Source organism: Rhinolophus sinicus, chromosome 3, assembly GCF_057876585.1.
Source record: "Rhinolophus sinicus isolate RSI-liver-muscle chromosome 3, RSI-T2T, whole genome shotgun sequence".
NCBI lineage: Eukaryota > Metazoa > Chordata > Mammalia > Chiroptera > Rhinolophidae > Rhinolophus > Rhinolophus sinicus.
This window is the reverse complement of record NC_142503.1, coordinates 174,247,275-174,267,470: the sequence shown is the minus strand read 5'-3', so window position 1 is coordinate 174,267,470 and position 20,196 is coordinate 174,247,275. Positions and strand designations below refer to the sequence as shown.

Genomic DNA, 20,196 nt, shown 5'->3' with positions numbered 1-20,196 from the left:
AAATACTGGGGGTGCCAAAAAAAATGTACAAACGTGGACACTTTGGTCAACGTTGCTCAAGCAGTAGTTCGCCATCATTAGAAGTGTCTGGACGCTGATGGTAACCACTTTGAGCACCTCTTATAATTGCAGAAGTCAAACGTGACTTGTATTCATCTTCTGTTATCAGTATATATTGAGTATTACAATTTTAATAGTTTTCCTGTCTTAAAATGTGTATACATTTTTTTGGCACCCTCTGTATTTCATTTAGCCCAATATGTTCAAATATTATTTCAACACATATCAATATTTTAAAAAATTAGTGGAGTATTTTAATTCTTTTTCCTTTTTTGCACTAAGTCTTGGAAATCCAGTGTTTTACACTTACAGCTCATTTCAATTTTTGATACTCAATTTTCACCAGAAATACTTGATCTGTATTGAGATGTCATAAGCTTTACAGTTGAAAATGTAGATTCCACATTTTGAAGTCCTTCTAAACACTCCTAAAAGTTTCTGAATGACTAAAATGAGTATCTGCTTTGAAATAAAATTAAAAACTCAGTTCCTCCGATTGCACTAGCCACATTTCAAGGGCTCAGTAGCCATATGTGGCTGGAAGCTGCTGGATTGGCCAGCGCAAGTCAGAACTCTGCAGGGCTGTCCCTACTCACGGGCAGATGCTAGCCTCCCACCAGACTCCCCGCGACTCTGCTCAAGGAAACGATGGCCTGGTTCCTCTGCAGACTCCTGCTCAGGCCTGTCACCTCACAACCGTCTTCTTACTCTCTCTGCTTGGCTTGCCCGCAGCTTTGCCCCAACACTGGCTTTCAGGTCTCCCAGGCTTCATGCTCTGCAGTTCTCAGGGTAGCCCATCCCCACCTGGCTCCGAGCCCCACCTCCAAGCCCCTGCCGAGGTGTGGTTCAGAGACCCTGTTTGACTGGAAGGGTTGTCTAGCTGATGCTACCTTCTCTGCTATGCAAAAAAAAACAGGGGTTGAGAATCTTAGGCTGAATCCTGGAATGAGCCACTTCCTTTCGCTGTTTGGGGAGAAGGCCCTTGCTATTTTCATGCCCCAAGATGGCACCAAGACTGCACTAACACATTTCCATGGGCAGCCTATGCTGTCTACCCTTTGGCCTGTGTAGTCCTCCATCGCCTTCCATGGTCCCTACAGTGTGTGTGCTCTGTCCCTTGGTTCCCATTCTTCCTCTGGTCTCTCAGGTTGGTGAACTATTTTGGGTCTGTGGCTCAGTCCCGGTACTTCACTCCTTCAAGACCAATACCACAGCAGATATCACTCAGAGATCACATGTGCTTTCTCCCTGAGCCTTTGGCTGGGCTCTACCCCAAACCCTGGGATAATGCCCCCAGCCTCCCATACTCCCCTCAAAACTTCATCACCAGTGAAGTATTTCACAGAGAGGAAGAAAAACGGCTTCCAAGCAAAGAATCTGCGTCCACGGAACTGATCGCAGACGTGGCCACTTTGGAAGGCAACATCGGTCTCCTCTGGCTGTGGCACCCAAGGGCAGACCCCCTGGAAATGAAAGACCTTGAAATGTCAGAAGCCCTCCCAACAGTTTATTTAAAGAAGCTAACAGCCACAGCTGCTGTGAGAAGATAGAGGGGTGAAAATCTGAACTCTGAAAAGCATAACTGACAGGAGTTGAGTGTATGTGACCTGAACCACTAAAATAGAGCGCCTGCAGCTTACCAGGGACACATGAAGCCATATCATCCCAGTCACCTGGGCACTGGGGAAGCCACTTGAACGGTAGTGGATACGGCCTCAGACAGGCCCAGGGAGAGCCCTCTTCCTGAAAGCAGCCCCTTTCATCCACCAGCTGCCTCAAAAAAAGCTGTGTGGGTTCTTAATTTGCCAGGCTTCAGGTGCCCACCCAGGGATGGGTGCCCGCCTGCATGTCTGAGGCCTGGACATGTCAGCCTTCCAGAGTCTGCTTGTACAGAAAGGTGAACCCGTGACTGGGGACAGGAAAGGGCAAGAATTCCAAGTTCCTGCATTGCCAGAGAACATCCTTTCCAGAGTCCCAAATGCACCCAAAGAGAACATGATGAACCAGATGAGAAACTGAGAAACAAAGGGGGACTTAATCAGGTACCAGAGAATTAATTCCTTACAGAGAAATTCTTCCCACACAAAACTCCCTCCAGAGACAGAGCCCTCCCTGTCTTGCACTATTCCAATATTTCAACAAGGGTGCCATCAAATTGTGTCTTTCAAATCCCTTCAGGTACCAATACCCTTCACTCCCCGTCACCAGCCGCACCAGCCGCACACACGTGCGCGCACACACACACATATATACACACACACAAGTACCTCATTGATCTCACATTGTAAGGAAATGAAGTGTTCCGGCCATAGAGCGTTTTTTCAAAGAACTTAGATTTACCTGTTTAAGAACAAACACTAATATATTTGACCATACTGCTGGAAAACTTTCTGAACTGAATGACATAGTTCTCTGATGTAGCAAGCCCATACACTGAATGTAATTTATCACTCTCTGATGACTCAGGGACATCAGAAAGTGGTAAGTTTCTGAGTCCATCTTTATTATCATTGCCTATAAGGCCTAATGATCTGGCCTCTACCTTGGGCCACTTTTACCCTTGCTTAGGTTGTCCCTGTGAAGCACACACCTGGCAGAGATGGTACCCTGGGCTTGGCTGTCTGGAACACTCTCTCCCTACATGCCTGCATGGCTCACTCTTTCCATTCATGCCACAGCTCTAACACCATCTAATCAGACAGGCTTTTCCTAGCCATCCTTCTCTCATCTTCCTGTCTTCTTTGCTGCTTTATTATATTTTCCTACATAAACACACAGCTCAGGTACACTACCAGCCAGAGCCACCCAGACAAGCAATGGCCATGGCCCTGGGAGACAGGACAGGCTACCTGTAAGCTCTCCCCAGGTTGGATGAAGGAAATAAAAGAAGTGGAATATGGGGAGGTCAGACTCCAGGGGTCTCAGTAGGTGAAGAAAGCTTTTGTGGGCCCAGGCCCTTGGAGAGGGAAAGGTGCTAACGACCAGCAACCAGTGCTTCCTACTTTGCAGCTTTGCCTCTGACCAGCCTTGGCCCCCCTCCCCTTGGCAGCTCCAAAGGAACAGGGAGGGGATAGCACAGCAGCAGTTATGCGTTTCTTTAGTCACCCTCCTCCCTGGCCTCAGTGTGTTCAGCCAGCCTGCTTCTCCGGGAGCCAGGTCTCTTGCGTCTCTTGCGGTGCAATAATTGGACCCCATTTCAAACTCTGTTACAGAGCTGCCTGACATCTCAGGAGACAGGCAGGACAAGAAGCCTTTTTCTCCTCCTCCCCACTGCTGTTGGAAGGAAGAGCGGACAGGGAGTGTGAAGAGAAACCCTGGTCAGCCTTTGGACCAGTCCAGTGATGGCCGATGGTTCAGTGAGAAAGCTTTCCTGCTGGTGAAAAGACACCTCTCTCCCTACAATTTTTACCCGCGGGTCCCAGTTCTGTTCTTTGGAACCCTACAGAATCATTCAAATAAGTCTCCTGTCTTTTTCTGTTGGCTGAATGCTAAGCATTGATGGGGGATTCAGAAATGTGAGTCATGGTTAAGAAGTTTACACTTTAATTGAGGAGTCAAGGCTGATTTTATTGAGTCATGGAATAGTTTAAAAAATAATTATCTTGATTGGCTTTATCAGTATAACATTAACAGATTTTATAGAAAATGTTGGAAAAAGCCAAAATATGGAAGGGGGAATTACCCATAATCCTACATTCCTATTGCTAACATTTTGTTCTACACGGTTTTGTACTTTCTTCCCCCCAACTAATGTTCCTAGAGTGACTACGAAGCAGGGTGCTGGTCTGGGTGCTCCAGGAAAGATGTGCTGAAGCATCAGACTTGGATCTGACCCTGAAGATGCTGTAGGGAAAAGAGACACTCACGTGGGTTTCAGAGGCAAAAACATGAGTTTCAGAGGCATACGCTAGTTGCCAGATCCTGGGCGAGTCACAGAATCTCTCTAAGCCTCATTTACTCAAATGTTAACTGGACCTGATAATGGCACATTCCTCATAAGTTGGTGAGAGGATTCAAATGTCCAAGTGTCCACTGAATCAGCCACCGTAAATATTACAGAGGTAACAGCGATTACAGAGGCTGGGCATGCGCAGAGCAAGGACTACCAGTACTCAGAGGGAGACTGAGGCCCTTGAAACCGTTGCCACAGCAGGCTGTCCACTGTCTGGGACGGCACCGAGCACCGTGACTGATTTAGTGAACCTAATGGCTGCCCAAGTGTAACCATCATTGACTGGCGTCTGAAAGCTCTGCTCCCTGCTTCTTTCCAGAAGCTTTGGGTCTCCTGTCTGTTTGTCCTCTTTATGTCTTTGCCCCACTGTTCATGGGGAAGGTGTTCCAGGTCTCAAGAAGCAGACGGGGATAAATCTTCAATCTTCTGACGGTAATGAACTGCTTGGCTCACCTCTAACCCCAGGGCGGTTTCCTCCATTACAGCAAGACAGTCCCCTGGGGAATTCGGCCTCACCTTGCCTATCAGTGCCTCACATTGACTTAAATGGCACTTCCAGAGCCAGGGCCTCTTCCACTCATAAAACCAACAAACAGCCACCAGAGAAGAAAGCCAGGCCCAAAGCCCTCAGAGCAGCCAGTAGGGAAACTGCTGTTATGGCACAGAAATAAGGGACCAGAACGAAATGCACCCTACAACTAATCCTGTGCCCTTGGGCCTCAGGCCTCCCAGGGAGGTGACTCTCATGCTGTCAGGGTCCTTACCAGTCCTTGGTGCCTCTGTGCTGTCCCTAAGTCGTACAAGTGGGTCTCAACATGATCCCAGCAACAGGAAATCAGACCCTTTCAATCTGAACATGTGGCAAAGGGAATTGTGTGTGGCACCTAGATAAATTAAAAATAAAACTATTTTCTGTCATTTAGGCAAATCATATTCTCCCAGTTCTAAAATGCACACATTATAAATAAAATATAAACTCAGACAGATCTGATTGAAGCCTCTGCTCTCAGAGAACAACACCGGAAAGTCATCTTGTGTTCTCTTCTGCTAGATAAGGGGGGATCCCTGAGAGGCCTCGAGGGTTACTGCAGGACCTTCTCCTGACAGGGTGGTGTCCCTCTACAAACCATAAACCTCATAGAACCCTTCAGGAGAACTCCCTAAAAGCCATTTATTCACTTCTAGAAATGAAGCTATTATCAGCTTACCTAAGGATCAATAAATCTTAGAAATCATTTAACCCAAAGTTAACACAGAACAACCAAGGTCCAGAGATGTTAAGTATTTTTTCCATGGTCACTCAGCATGGAAATCCCAATTGTAGAATAAGAAACCATAGTTTATGGAAACTCTTGCCTCAACTTTCATGGTTCCAAATAGGAGATGTTGCAAATGGGTATACCTATCCTAAAAGACTATCCGTTACAGTCTTTAAAAAATATGTCTATAAAATGAAATTCCATGTAACAACTTAGCATCCCATCCGTGCCTGTTAGAGAATTTGCATATGGAAAACCTGGGTCCCAAACCAATCACAAATGTTCTTCCCAACTGTGAGGACTGAAGACTGAAGGCCACCTGTGTCTGCCTCGCCTCCTGCTTTTGCAGCTGTCCTGTGCCAGCGTGCATGGATGTAGGTTCAAGTTCAAGTTGATGTCTCTAAACCTACTCCCTTCCCATAAAGACAGCATGGGAAAAAATCACAAACCCTGCCACAACGTAAGCAGCCATTGAGGAATGGAGTCAGTATCTCCCTTTACTTTTACAGATTCTATACCAATTTTACACATCAAAATTTGTAACACATGGACTGACAGCAGGATAGAATATTAAAAATCAGGACCTCCCTGAGAAATCACGCCTCATGGTTGCCATGCCAATGGCCCACAATGCCAGAAAAGGGCCTCTAAGGTCCAGACGCAACTTGGCTGGCTTCAAATGGCCCAAACATTGTGAAGGCAGAGCTGCCTCCTGGCCCAGGCTGCTATGCAGACCCTCCCTTTCCCAACTCAGCTCTCTGACTCCCCAGGGGAGTGTGATGACGCCTGTCTGAATTTTCTCATCCTGTCAGCAGTGCTGGCCACATCATTCTCTAAGAATCCAAAATCCGCATGCAGTATCCTGGCCCAGCTAAACAGACATGTTTGGGAACTGCAAGAAGACCAGTGAGAGCTTAACCACAGATTTCAGGGAGAAGGCCAATCCTCAGCTGCACCTGCCCCTTTTAAATTGAATAAAGGGTTCAACTCCCCGAGAAGCTGAATATGCATCCCCCTATCTCCTTAGTTAGGTAAGTCAGGTTGGAGCTGGGAATAAAATATGAGGGGGTATGAAGCTAGGACCATTGACTGCTCCCAGAGATGGGCAGAAATCTGCTTCACTCATCTCACCAGTACTTAAGTCTTGCTGTGTGCATCAATGTGGCGATGCAAGAAGCTTCTGCATAGTCTCTGTGTGAGAGCTTACATTCAATGAGGAGACAGGGATGACTAAGAATCCCTCTGAAGTGAAATATCTTGTAAGATAGGAATATAACACAAGGCTGTGACAAAGGCCATGTGTGTCTGGGGGCCAATAATCCTATGGAACACACATCCAGGACTAAAGCTTAAGAACAGAGAGGGAGCTGGCTATGCCCCTATGTGGCCAGAGAAGGCTCTGGCGCTCTCTCCCAGGAACTTCCACTTTCCCTCTCTTCCTGCACCCCGACTCCCTGGCTCCAGGGAGCTCCCTGATACTCCTTCACACTTTAAACTTGACTTCCAGTTCACAGCCCTTTTCTAATCTGCAGCAAGTCAAACCCCATGGGACCCAGGACAGGGCAGGAGGATGTTGACTGGAGCCCGCCATGACCTCCAATTTCCACCCCTCAAAACTGCTGCATTGCCTCCAGCAGTGCTGCCCACACCATCCAGGGCTCTCAGTCTGAGTGGCGTTCCGGGCTGATCTTGGAGGGCGCTCAGAGAAGCAGGGGAGAGGTCCAAGAAGAAGGTCAGGGTTCCGAAGCAGAGGCAAAAGGGGGGAGACCCAGCAGCTTCCTAGCGCCCTTTTCCCTTCCATTCCCCTCTCTTTCCCCTCCTCTTCCTCTTCCAGCTCGGACCCTCCGCCCATCACATCACACAAATGACAGAACATTCTAGCCAGCCCGCTTGTCCCTTGCTACTTCGTGCCCACTTACCCTGAGGCCAGGGCTGACCCTCTCATGACATAAGAAGGAGGCAGCTTGGATGAATCCATGGTGTGGAAACTCCCTAGGGGCCTGGGGCCACTAGTGCTTTGGCCAGTTCCACTCCAATCTGTCAGTCCACTCAGATCCCAGCACTATGGAGTCTTTACACAGGAGTTTTTTTTTCTTCATCAGCTTTTCTGTTCAAGCAGTCCCAAGTGTTTTGGAAACAGTGTCCTCATGACAGGGACTCTCAGCCAAGAAAGGGACATTCCACCTAAGGAGGCTCAGCCCGAGTTCAACCAGACAGGGGTCTGAGAACCGGGGGAGAAGGGCTGGGGAAAACCAGTAAACCTCAAGGTCTCCTCAAGCAAAGCAGGGAAATACTGACCTTTGCAGGGGATTTTTACTTCTTCCGGGGCGGGGCGAGTAACAAGACACAGAATGTGGGGCAGGATGGGAATATGAGAGCACTTCCACACCAACACCCCCTCCCCACCATATTCCTGGGGCTCAGCTGCCTTTGCACAAACATCTCAGATTGTACTCCACACAAGCCTTAGCCCTCCTGACCCTGCACCTCCCCGAGGAGCTCCTCGCCCCTCCCTACCCAGGCCCAGATCTTTTCACGTCAGAATCCTCACCCTGCTCCACTACCCACCCCCTGGCCCCACACTTTGCTCTCCCTCCTCTTGGTCCTCATCCAGCCAAGCTGCCCCCGCCCAGCAGTCTCAGGGGTCGTCCAAGGCTCTTGCCCACCACTCGTCCCGGTGGGAAGAAGGCGGCACGCCCGAGCGCGCCTCTCGGCGGGTCCCAGAGCCTACCACCTCAACAGGTGCCCCTGCCACGCAGGGCCGTCAACCTGGGCGCAGGCGGAGGCGGCGGCAGGCACGCCCCCTGCAGGGCGGCGGGGACTCCTCACGCCCCAGCCCAGATCCCGGGAGCGCCTAGGGTCCCCGCAGCTCAGACGAGACCCCCGCGGTGATCCGCCGCCTTTGTTTCCCTACTCGCCTTGACCTCGCAGGGCTGACCTCGTGAAAGGGAATCTCCGAGCGGGTGGGCAAACACTGCCCACTCACCCGTCCTGATGGGGTGAGGGGCGCGTACAGGACGAGACCTTTCCCCTACCCAGAGAGCCCCGGGTATGTTAATGGGGAGTACTTCGTGCCTAAGAAGCAGGTTCAAGTTGACCCGAGCCGAGAAAGGGGCTCAAAGCCGGGCGCAGCCCCTAGCAATCCTGCCTTACCCAACGCCCCCACCCCACGTCCTTGGCCCCCAGGAGGTTGGAGAGGGGGTGCGCACGGCCACCTACGCGCTCAGCTGCGCGCAGTTCCCACTGCCTGCTAGCAGCGCTCAAGGTCCAGCCGCCTTCCGGAGCGGACTAGGCACGGGCAGCCCCCGGCCCCGGCCCGGCGGCGCAGTGCCGAGAGAGCCGCCACGTTCCCAATCTCGCGCGCACGCCGGGCCCACCAAACTTGCAGCACTTTCTCCCAGCCCCCACCCGCTGTCACCCTCCCTCCATCCGTGCGCCCTGGCCCCGCTGGCCCAACGGAGGTTGCCATAACAACAGGCAGGAATGCTCCAACATATACAAAGCCGGCAGAGCGCGGCGGGCACGCAGCCCCTGGCCGGGCCCCGCGCCCTCTGCAGCCGCGCGAGGCTAGGACGCGCGCCGCGGCTCCCCGGCCGGCCGCCCGGCGCGCAGGGCGTACTCACAATGAGTGGGATGGTGCGGTCTTCGCGGAGCTGCTCCGGCCTCCCACCGGCCCTCTGAGCGCCGCGGCCGCTGGAGGATGCTGCATGGGCTCGGTTGTCCTGCCATAAGTAGTAGAAAGTGCCCAGGATCCAGGCTACGGTAAGGATGGCGATGGCATTGGCGCGGATCTTCCTCATGGTGGGCAGGCGGGCGCCCCGAGTGGGGGTCCGGGCCGGCGAGCTCTCGGGGCCGGAGCGGGGGCGCTCGCAGCCCCAGCTGTTTGTTTTCGCTTGCGCCCGGCTGCTCAGTCCTGCAGAGCAGAAAAAGGAGAGAGGTGGGGGGTGGGGGGGTGATGGGGAGAGACAGGCGCGCGGAGCTATCCTCACGGTCCTAATGCCCTTCAGCCCCGCGCGCGCGCGTCCCCCGGGCGCCCATTCATTTGCGCGCAGAGCCCGCCAGGCGCTCCAGCCCCCACTGGCCGTCCCGGTTGCTGCGCTCTAGGAGAGAAGCGCCACGGGTGCCAAGCGGCGCGTGAAGAAGACCCGGCAGACACCCGCGTCGGAATGGCGACCGGCCAGAGCCAGTCTCCGCTACCACCGCTTGGTGACAGAGCGACCGGCGGCTGCCCCCGCGCGGCCCTAATCGGTCCCTCCTACCTCCACCCACCTCCCGACCAAGCGGCCCTGAGTCACTGGCTGGAGATGCGCGACCCCGACCCGGGCCCGCGCCGCGGAGCTGCGGATCCGGGCTGCGCTTGAACTGCGCTCTGGCGCGGGGTTTAAGGTATGTTCGGCGAATCCTTGGGGAGGGGAGGCCGGCTAGGCGGGAGGAGAGAGTTTGCACATTTTGCACATGAATCTTCCTCAGCCTAGGATTCCGAGCCGCCCGAAGCCCCCCCCCCCCCCCCCGCCCCAAGGAGGGATTGGAAGCTGGTGCACTTGACATTCGAAGACAGCAAGGGGAAGCGACGCTGCTTCACAGCTAGTGAAAGGAGAACGGGGGTTCAACCACCCCACATCTTCCATTGGCCTAGAGTTCCCAGCTTTCATGATGCTCTTCTCCACCCGCCTCACTGTCCCTGGCTAACGCTGAGGTATCATCATCACCATTTCATCAGGAAGAAGGGAGTTCAGAGAGGCTGGAAGATTCTCCCAAGGCCACGCAACTAATTAGTGGGCAGAGCCCAGTCTAGAAGCCATCTCTCTGACACTTTCAACAAAGTGCAAAACAGTGGGGAGTGACACAGACACGGAAATTATAGCGATTCTGCCCCAGTCCTGGCAGCATTGAGAACCCTGGGTGAACCACTCTCACTCCCGCAGAAGGCAAGGTGAGCTAAATTAGCTCTAGAAGACCACCAGCACGGGCTGGGCACAGAGCAGACACTAAATGAGTAGAGGTGCAATAGACAAACCAAGTGGATCGCAGAAGAAGAAATAATGTATTGCAAGGTGGTCCTAGGGAAGGCTTCTCACAGAAGGTGGATACATCTTTTGAGTAAGTTCTTAAGAGACAGGAAAGGCGGAGGGCAGGGCAGGGTATATGGGCTGCATCAATAGCCCGAGCAAAGGTTCTGAGGATGGAAATACTTGCTGTGTTCAAGGAAGAGAGCTGCCTGGCATTGCTGGGGTCCAGGATGCTGGGAAAGCCTTGGTGGAAGGTGGCCAGGCTGAGAGAATCTGGATTCAGGAGGCCCCTGAAGTTGGTAGGGAATCTGCTTCCTGCTAGTGCGGCAGGACACTGGCTCATATGAAGGCCCACAGAGGGTCCTAGCCTCCGAATGAAGCTGCCTTGGGAATCAGGCAAACGGTGAGGTCATAGCTCATTCCTTCCTCCAGCCACCCCATCAGCACCGCTCATTTCCCCGGGGTTCTCCAGCACTCAGGACTGAACCACACAGCAGATGCAGGAGTCATGGGGCAGACCCAGTGGTCATGTCTGCTGTGGGAGACCAGGGAGACCTTGCTCCTTAGGAATCAGGCCCCAAAGGCATCTGCACAGAAAGCAAGTGTAAGGGAGCTGCCCTGCTGGTGTCCCCACTTCCACACATGCTCTCACGTCAACCAAGTGGAAAGACTCGAGCAATGGCCCTCTGTTGCCGTAGGCTTGCTCCCCTCATCCCAGCCTGGTCTATCTATGTCTAGTTGCTTTTAGTCTTGAGAGAACCAGGTAAGAAGATACGGGATCCAAACTCATCTCATCAACCCCTAGTGAGAAGCTCCACACTCAGCCCTAGGCCTGAGGGATGAAGCTGGACCATGCCAAACTGAAATCAGGCTGCAGCGGGTGGTTCTGACGGCTCTGGAAGAAGGGCTCTATGAGGAGAGGGAGGGAAGGAGGAGCTGGAATTTGGCCAAGTTTCTACAAGTCTCACCCTTTATTCCCCAGGGCTCAGTGGTGAGTATGCTTCACATCTGACAAATTGTCACTTCCTGGTAGCTCTGTCCCAAAGAGAAGACTTCCCCACTCCCCCTGCCAACCCCCACCAGAAAATCCCATAGGAGCATAGCCTTTCTGGATGGTGTTAGACTTCACAGCCAGCCTTTCCTTAGATGGACACAACAAATTTCCCTGGGGGTGGGGGTGAGGGTAAGGGAGCAGATAATCACCATGCTTACCTAACAGAAACGTGACATAGACAGAGGTTGGGTGATGGGCCTCAAACCACAGGCACACTAGAAGAGCTGGGAACTAGCAGCGGCCACCTCAGATACAACAGTGTGTGGTTCAGTCCTGAGTGCTGGAGAAACCTGTGCAAATGAGCGGTGCTGATTGGGTGGCTGGAGGAAGGCACAGTTGTTCTTCCAGGGGCTAATCCCTGAGACAGAGTTCAGTGTTCAGAGATGACAGTGAGCATTGTTTCCTCTCTAGGCCTAGGAGTGGATTCCAGCAGAAGCATAGAACCAAGGTGACAACTGAGAGACAGTGTTACCTAACATTCACTGAACTTCCAAAACAACAGGAGTGATAATAATAGCGACAGTTCACTGAGTACACAGCAGGTACCAGGTGCTGTGCTGGCATCTCACACATTATCTCTAACACACCCACAGCCTGCAGACGAGGACTCAGGCTTGTTTGGTGAGGGTCTCGGTTGCCAAGAGTCCTACAGCAGGTAAGTGGTCGGTTTCAGTCCATTTGCTGTGCCTGTGTCTGGGCACCAGTGCAGTGTTTCTGAGGTCACTGGGCAGTCTGCAGGGTGGTCACAAGTTCCGTATGCAGGGACCCCATGTCCCCTTCTGTGCCTCCATTTTCTTTTCTGTAAAAGGAAGGATGCGGAGAGATGACCTCCGAGGTCCCTCCAATTGTGTCATTTTGGACTTCCAGTTCCTTGGGCATGGTCTCCCTTGTGCATTGCTCTTAGGCACGGTCCCCTTCCTTTAAAGCTGCTGAAGCAAGCACTCAGGTAAGCTGGGCAAAGTGCCCGGTGCCCTTGGCGCTCCCAGAGGCCCCAGGGAACTCTCTGCCCCTGCATTTGATGTGGGGATCGATGGGGGGGGGGCAGGTGGATAACAGAGGGGAGAAAGGGTATAGCTTGGTATAAAACCCTAGCTCTGGAGTTGGACAACCTGAATTCAAATGCTGATTCTGTCATATATTAGGAGAGTGGTTTGGGCAAATTCTTAACCTCTCTTAGCCTCAGTTTCCTCAACTGTGAAATGGAGCATGATAGCCCATAACTTGAAGCATTGTTGGGAAAGATAGGATGAAATAAAGCATGCAAGATCCAGTGCCTAGTAACCAGCCCAGTGCCCTGGAGGCCCACTCTCACAGGCGCTGCTGCTGGCTGGTGGGGTGAGGGGGCACTCCTGAAGGGCCTGCCCAGGGCACACACACAGGACTGCTCACCAGTGCTGAGAAAGAGTGCAGACCCCAGGCAGGCCTCTTCAGCCACACCCAAGGACAACTGCCTGCCCAGAAGGTGGGTGGCTGCCTCTGCCACAGTTTCTGCTGCGTGGACTGGAGGCGGGGCAGGGGGTGTGGGGAATACAGGGCCCCAGCCTCTGCTGGTATCTGACCTTGCTAGCATACCCATTGCCCTTCAGACCCTGGACCGGCCCCCCAGAAGCCTCTTGCCCTGTCTGCAGCTGCAGCGGGGCCCGAGAAGGTAGAGGAGGGGAACAGATTATACCTCCATGTCTGCTATAAGCAGGAAAGGAGGAAGGGATGGTGAACAGTGTGTTACCATGCAATAGGCATTGCACCAATACACACTCTCAGAATACTCCCCACGACCCTGCGAGGAAGGTGCAACCATCTCCACTTCACAGATGAAGAAGCTGATGCCTGCAGAGGGAAGGCAGCCATCAAGAGGTGCATCTACTACCCACTGCCAGATGACCGCACTTAGTGCACCAGTGTCTCTAAGGAGAACTTACTTGTAAGTTTAGTTTCTGCCACTGGAGTGTAAGCTCCACGAGGGCAGGAGTTCTGGTATGTTTTGTTCACCACTGTCTCCCCAGTGCTTAGAACAGTGCTTGGCATATAGTGGCACATAGTACATGCTCATTAAATATCTGGTGATGGAAGGGAGGGAGGGAAAGAGGCAGGCAGAGGTAAGAAAAAGGGTAGAGTCGCTCTGAGGAACAGGCACTTCTCTCTTAAGTCAAGCACTTGAAAGTCGGGGGCAGGACTAGAGCCCAGAGAAAGGGAGGGATGTATGTAGGGTCAGTGTGGGCCAGTATAATAAGTAACGCAGGTCCCCTAACAGTGCTTCTTCCTCAGAAGCAGTTGGCTCCCTCCCCCAAACACGGGCCAGGGGACAAACCTTGCTGCCTCAGGATGGGGAGGTGAGAAAGTCCTCTCTGGTCCCACCAGAAGGCAGGGGAGGAATGACCTTGATTTGGTGGATAACTCCAGGGACTACAAATGTTATTACTGATCATGAAATAACCCAGCTGTTGCATTTGGGAATAATAGAATTACAGAGTCTCAGGGCTAATTAGCAATGTGTGAGATGCTTTTTCTTAACAGCAAGGAATTCCTACAAAGGAGAAATGTGTACATAAAGCCAGCTGGCCAGCAGAATTGGTCCCAGAGGCAGAGCCCCAGCCAAGGCCGCCCTGACCTCCCCATGTCCACAGCCTTCTGCTTGGTCCCTTTCCCTCCTCCGCAGCCTCTGCGGAGCTGAGTGGCAAAGGTCCTCAGATGGCTCAAAATTCTAGGCCACTGTCTGTCACATGCCTGTCTCTCGCCCCTGAATGACAGTTCCTCTGAGGAGGGCCTGGCAGCCTTCTTTTGTGTATCACCAGTTTCTAGCACAGTATTAGGCATCATGGCAGCGCTCACTAAATATTTGTGCAATGAGTAAATGAATGAGTAAGTATCTAAGGTCACAGGCTGCTCCTACTCCCCATTCTAGCCCAGGAAAATGCCACATAGCCCAGTCAGATGGTAAAGCCAATGCCTGTTTTCCCATTGTGGGGGGTATTTCCAGTCCCTTTCTTTTCCTTCTTGAATGCCTACCATGCCAGGTACTTCTGTGGTTCCAGGGATACAAAAATGAACAAAATCTGATCCCAGCTTCTGAGGAGCCCAGTAACTGATAATGGAGAATATAAATAAATGGTCATAAGATTATATAATAGAGCCCCATAGAAGCCTAACGGGGGCTTCTTCACAAGGAAGAAGTCATCTGAGAGCTGAGTTCTTAAAGGATAAGCAGGTGGGTAAGATGTGGAAGGGAATTCTGGAAAGAAGAAGAGGCAAACAAAGGAATTAGGATGTGGATGTGGATGGGAGCCCAGGAGTGAGGAGTGGTTTGGGGTGTGTGGTGTTGGGGGCGGTACGGTAATGAGGTTAGAGAGGCAGGTGAGGACCAGTTAACAGACGTCTTCTATGCCTTTGTGAAGAAGTTTGGATTTATTCTGGTAAGCCATGGAGAAACATCCAAGATTTTGAAACAGGGAGTAACAGGATCAGTTATAAATTTTAGTGAGGAGGCTGGAGACTAGTGGCGGGGATCACAGTGATACTGTAATAGTCCAAGCAAGCAATTCTGTGGGCCTGGGTTAGGGCAGAAACACTGGAGCAGATGAGAAAGAAGGTAGATTCAAAGGATTTGGTGATCAGTGGAGGTGGAAGTGAGAAAAAGGAATTGAGAATAACGTGCATTTCTTGAGTAGGAGATAAGTGCTTTGGTTTAAACCATTAACAGAAATGGGGGATGCAGGAGGAGGTGCAGATTTGGGAGGCATGTTCAACTGCAATTGAGTTCTCTGTGGTCCACGCAGAAAGGCAGGTGTACCTGGGGGCCTGGTGCTCAGGAAGAGGAGTGGAAGAGCCCGCTCAGGTAGAGAGGAGAAAACCAGAACACAGCTGGGCAGAGATGCTGCTGGGAGGCTGCCCATGGACCGAGCACCTGGGCTTGGGGGAGAGGCCACGTGTATCAGAGGGTTGGACTCCTGGGTCCCTCATGTGAAGATGAAGAAACAGAACTGGGTTTTTGTTTGTTTGTTTGTTTGTTTGTTTTTTCTGCCTCCATCAGATGCCCTGATTCAAGGCCCTGAACCCAGGCTCTTAAGAATACTCATTTCTTTATCAAGGACCTTATCATCTGGTACATATCAGGATAGACCTCTATACCTAGGGCTGAACAAAATTTGGCTCACAAAGAGGTCAGACCATAAGACCAGAGAGAATTTGATTTGAAAAAAGACCCATGTTCCTGCTTCTGTATTTCCTTCTGTCTAACGGTACCTAAAATTGATACTTCCATTTTTCTTAAGAAACTGGGAAGCAGAAATTAAGAAAATGTTCCCAGGATTGGTATATATTTTGAAGCTCTCAGCAAGGCTGAAAATATCCATCGATATATTTTGAAGTGTAATTTCCACTCCCTTACCAGCCAAAGTAATTGAACAGGAAGAAAAAGCTGTTAATGCAGCAGGCATGTAACATCAGATGCATATTGCCTGGAAATTTACCACTGTAAAGCAACTGAGGGTTTTTACAGCCAGTGTTTATAGTCAGACGTGTCCCCTCTTCCTGAGACACCCTCTGAAGCCATCAATCTCGCTTGGATACTGAAATTGTTCCATATCTGGAGCTGATATCAAAGCAGACAGAATTTTAAGAAATGATCCTGCTGGTTTTGTCAGCATATACATCTTGGGGTGTTTCCTCCTGGTAAGAAGTGTAAATAGTTGGGGCTGTCAGTGCTCATGGAGAGATGGCAGAGAGCCACGTGGCTGGCACGGCCAGGCACATCCTCCCCTCTCCCTTGGCTCCCTTGCACAGGTTGTCCCTCTTACTCTAGGTCGGCATCTCTCCCTCCTGCCTGCTTCTGCCTCCGCCCTGGACAGTAGGTCTGAGGGGTGCAGGCTCTTCAGCAGAGCGGTGGTGGTGTGCCACTTCTCACAGCCTCTGTCTAGCTCAGCAGGATAGACAGACAATAGGCGTTACTGACTTTCATCTTGTCTTCTATCAATGCCTGTGTGTGTGCGCGTGTGTGTGTTATTCCTGAAATTACTGATTTCTTCCCCTATATTGCTGTCCAATGGAAGACATTGGTAAATCCATGTCCAATCATGTGTCTTTCCTTCTGTTTCTGAATCACATATCTTTACAAAGGCCAGTCCTAAAGACAGGCCTTTAGTGTGTTCTTGGACACTGGGATGGCCAGGAGGTGGGAAACCTGAGTATGAGTCCCAGGTGTGCTATTAGCTAGCTTGGTGACCCTGGAAGTCACCAGGGCCTCTTTGTCACATTTACAATGAAGGCTTTGGTACAAAAGGACTTGGAAAGCCCTTTCGAGTGCTAGCATTTTAGGATTCTATTTACTTACATTAATATTTTAACCATTCCCTGCCCCAGCAAGAATTATTGGCAATAAACCAAGATACAGATTTATTTGTTATTATTTGGTCCCCCTGCACATATTGCATATATATATATATATATATATATATATATATATATATATATATATCTCCAAGCTATTTAAAATATCCCACTGGATCAAGAATCTGAAAACTTCTAGATTACAGCAAACCTAAAAAGGAGAAAGTGGAAGAATGTACAAGAAGTTGGCACATCCAGGGACGCCTCTGAGGAGAACTTCAGAACAGGATTGGGAGACTTTTCACTGTATATTTTGTACCTTTTGAATTTTTTTGCCACATGCATTTATTACTACTTCAATTAAAATTTTCTTAAGAGAAGAGTCTTCTCCTTTCTCTTTCTCCTACCACAGGCCTCTCTGCAGCTCAGTTCCTAGGAAAGGAGGAGCTTATGGTGGGGCTGGCGTCACACGCTCCAAGCCACCCCTTAGCCCAGGCCCTACCTAAGAACAGCTCCAGCCGTCCAGCTGGGTTGGCCAGCAGCCCTGCTCCCCTGGCTGCCCCGTGTGCCCAGAGGGGTTCTGAGTGCACACTGCTGCTGGCTGCTTTTGCCGCTGATACGGCTGGGCTGTCAAGCTGGTAAAGGGACCCCATTCGAGGTATTCCAGTAAGGGGCTGGCTCTCATGGCTCCAGCAGCCAGATGGGCAAAAGGGCCTAAGAGTTCAGCAAAGGGAGTACATCCAGACTTAAACTCTCCAGATCTTGCCATTCCCTTTCAAAGAGGCTGCCTTTTGTTTTGTTTTGTTTTCTGCTAATATAACGAGGACAGGAACATGAAAGAGAAAAGAACAAAAGGGCCAGAGATGAGTGGGGAGAAAGGGTCTTTAAGGCTCCTTTTCTCCTGTCCCCACCCCCATGCTACTTGCCTCCACTTGGCAGAGCTGGGCTACAGTCTCTTTGGCAGGGTCCCACTCCCCTGGTTTTCTCCCCCAGTACCCGCTCCTCCTCAGCTTTCCCTTGTGACATCTAGCTTCTTCCTGGCCTTCTTCTTCTGCCTCATTTTCTTAACATCACTTTGGATGGCTACTGGCCCATCACTTCTGAGTCCCCTATGCCTCTGATTTCTCTGATTTCTCTGATTTCTCTGATTCCTCCTCCTTGGACTTACTTATTTGGCTCACCTATGCACTGCCACACTGCCCAGAAACAGCTGCCATCTTTAAGGGTCATTTCCCAGCCAGGAGCTGGGATTGCTCAAAGTAGGTTCCTCCACTTTCCATTCCCATCCCCTGCACTCAATTTCTTTCCAGGTGGGGACGGGTTGCCCCCCACTGGACATGGGAAGGTGGAGGCAAGAGGACAATTAAGCCATGACACAGTCAGACAAGGAGCAGCAGACAGAGCTGTGCCTATGGTAGAGTGGACACAAAGAGACTCCAACAGATGTAAAGATACAGAGCATGAGGAAAAACAGCCTCAGCGAAAGAAAAAGCAAAGCGTGAAAACCAATAAAAGTGTAATAGATACCAGAAGAGCCTGAGCAGAAACCATCCACAGAACACAGAGAGGACATCAGTGGAGTTAGGTCAAAAAGGAGCAGGAGGGCGGGGGTGGTATTCCAGGGGTTGGAGGCCGGAGGAATGGTGCACAGAAATCTCTCAGGGTCACTCACCTCCCAAGCTGTTGAGCTTATTGGCTGCAGCAAGCAGAATCTATTTAAAACGCACCAGGCATTTTGCCTCATTCTGTTTCCCTGCCCAGAAAGGTCTGGAGCCAAAAGCTTAGGAGCCATTCCAGCGTTAGGACCCTGCACAGGCCACAGGGCTGAGACCATGAAGCTCCCTGCCCCATCTGGGAATCACCCCCCCTCTCCACTCCCCTCACAAGCTGCCAGGCCACTAAACTCACAACATATTGATCACAGTCTCAAAGGTTGTTTGTGTTATCCACTTCCACTGGGATAGACTCAATGAGTTCCTTCATTCTGTCTTCAAGCTTGTCAGAAAGCAGGCGCAGCTCACATGTGACATCTGCGCTAAAGGGATGCTGAAAGGGAGCTCCCTGACCTATGGGGATACTCTTAATGATGACTGGTGAGTCCTGGGGTGATTAGATTACAGCAAGACAAAGAAGACAGCATGAAAGGACGCCAAGGATAAAATGGCCCTAGGGAAACCATATGGGACTTGAATTGGAAAACACCAAAAGCCTCATCCTTTCCCTGGACTGTGTATCTTTGGGAACCTCTAATCTGGAGAAGACCTGACGCCTCATGCACCTGCCACAGAGGAGTACAAAATAAAGCGGGAGCTAAGAAAAGTGGCCAAGGAAAAACATCCATGCAAGCTTTGACGGAGGGATGGGAATGAGGTTCTTCCTTCCCTGGCTTTTTAGCCTGTAAGTTGTGTAAATTACTGCTCTACATGAGATTTATGAGTGATTTATTGATTGATGATCAAATTAAATTTTGCCTGCCAGAGAAGTTGGCTTTTCAAAATAAATTTGAGGTTGATTCTATTTAAAGAAGGATGGTTTGTGAAGGTGAATAATCATCCCAGTCCACGTTGTATGTTTTGGGTGGATGTGGGGGTGAAAGGGGGACTGGCTAGAGATCCCCTATAGTTTGCTTTTAGGTTGCAATCAAACATTACTTTAAAACAAACAAAACACTTAAGCAGATAGATGTATTGCAGGAGCTACTGCTAAAGAAGTATGATTTTGGGGGCCGGCCCAGTGGCTCAGGGGTGGTTGGAGTGCCGTGCTCCTAGTCGAGGTTGCCGGTTTAATTCCCACATGGGCCAGTGAGCTGCGCCCTCTACAGCTAAGATTGTGAACAACGGCTCTCCCTGGAGCTGGGAGGCCGTAAGCAGCCAGCAGCCAGCGTGAGTGGCCATGGGCTGCTGTGTACTGGTGTGAGCTGCCACGGGCTACCACGTGCTGCCAGGAGCGGCTGGCAGCCATCGTGAGCGGCCGGCAGCCAGCAAGAGCTGCCGTCGGCGGCCGACCCACAACCAGCGACCGACTGCCTAAGCCAGAGGAAGTGCAAGGCTCATAATACCAGCCTGGGCCAGGGAGCTGTGTCCTACACAACTAGACTGAGAAACAACGGCTTTAACCGAAGTGGGGGTGGGAGAGGCAGAAGAAAGGGGTGGGGGAAGAAATATGATTTTTTTTAAAGTTCATTATGGAAAATTTCCAATATATATTTAAAAAGTAGCAAGCCTAATTTAAAAAATCCAGCTTCAACAATTAATTCATGGCCACTTCTGGGAGAAACATGAACCTTTGAGCCAGATGACAGAGAGAATGAACTTTACAGTACAGGACAAATAGGATTCAGGATCCAAGTTTCTGCATAAATGCCCTACACTTGAGCCCAGAGTATGAAGAGAAGGGTGGGGAAACATACTTCTGGTTAACAACCAAAGAAGAAACCTGGGACTTAAAAAACAAAACTCTCTCTCTCTCTCTCTCTCTCTCTCTCTGAAGGCGGTACTATGCTCAAGGAATAGTAACAGTGGTTTCCTTGAAGGAGGGGAA

General features: G+C 50.9%; 1 protein-coding gene and 1 long non-coding RNA gene across 2 annotated transcripts in view; one reads left to right on the top strand and one right to left on the bottom strand.

Annotated features, from left to right (window-relative positions):
- The window catches only part of GALNT16 (polypeptide N-acetylgalactosaminyltransferase 16), a 75,919-nt gene extending 66,237 nt beyond the window's left edge, over positions 1-9,682 (bottom strand). Inside the window, exons 1-2 of the mRNA XM_019733558.3 lie at positions 9,541-9,682; positions 8,895-9,184 (exon numbers count right to left, since the gene is read on the bottom strand). Coding sequence (XP_019589117.1) covers positions 8,895-9,071 — 177 coding nt within the window. The 5' untranslated portion in view covers positions 9,072-9,184; positions 9,541-9,682. The remainder of the gene's footprint in view (positions 1-8,894; positions 9,185-9,540) is intronic.
- Positions 9,519-19,763, top strand: LOC141570537 (uncharacterized). The gene is made up of 3 exons (XR_012494625.2): positions 9,519-9,657; positions 9,742-10,204; positions 11,746-19,763. It is a non-coding gene; the product is annotated as an uncharacterized LOC141570537 (long non-coding RNA).
- Positions 19,764-20,196: the final 433 nt, after the last annotated feature.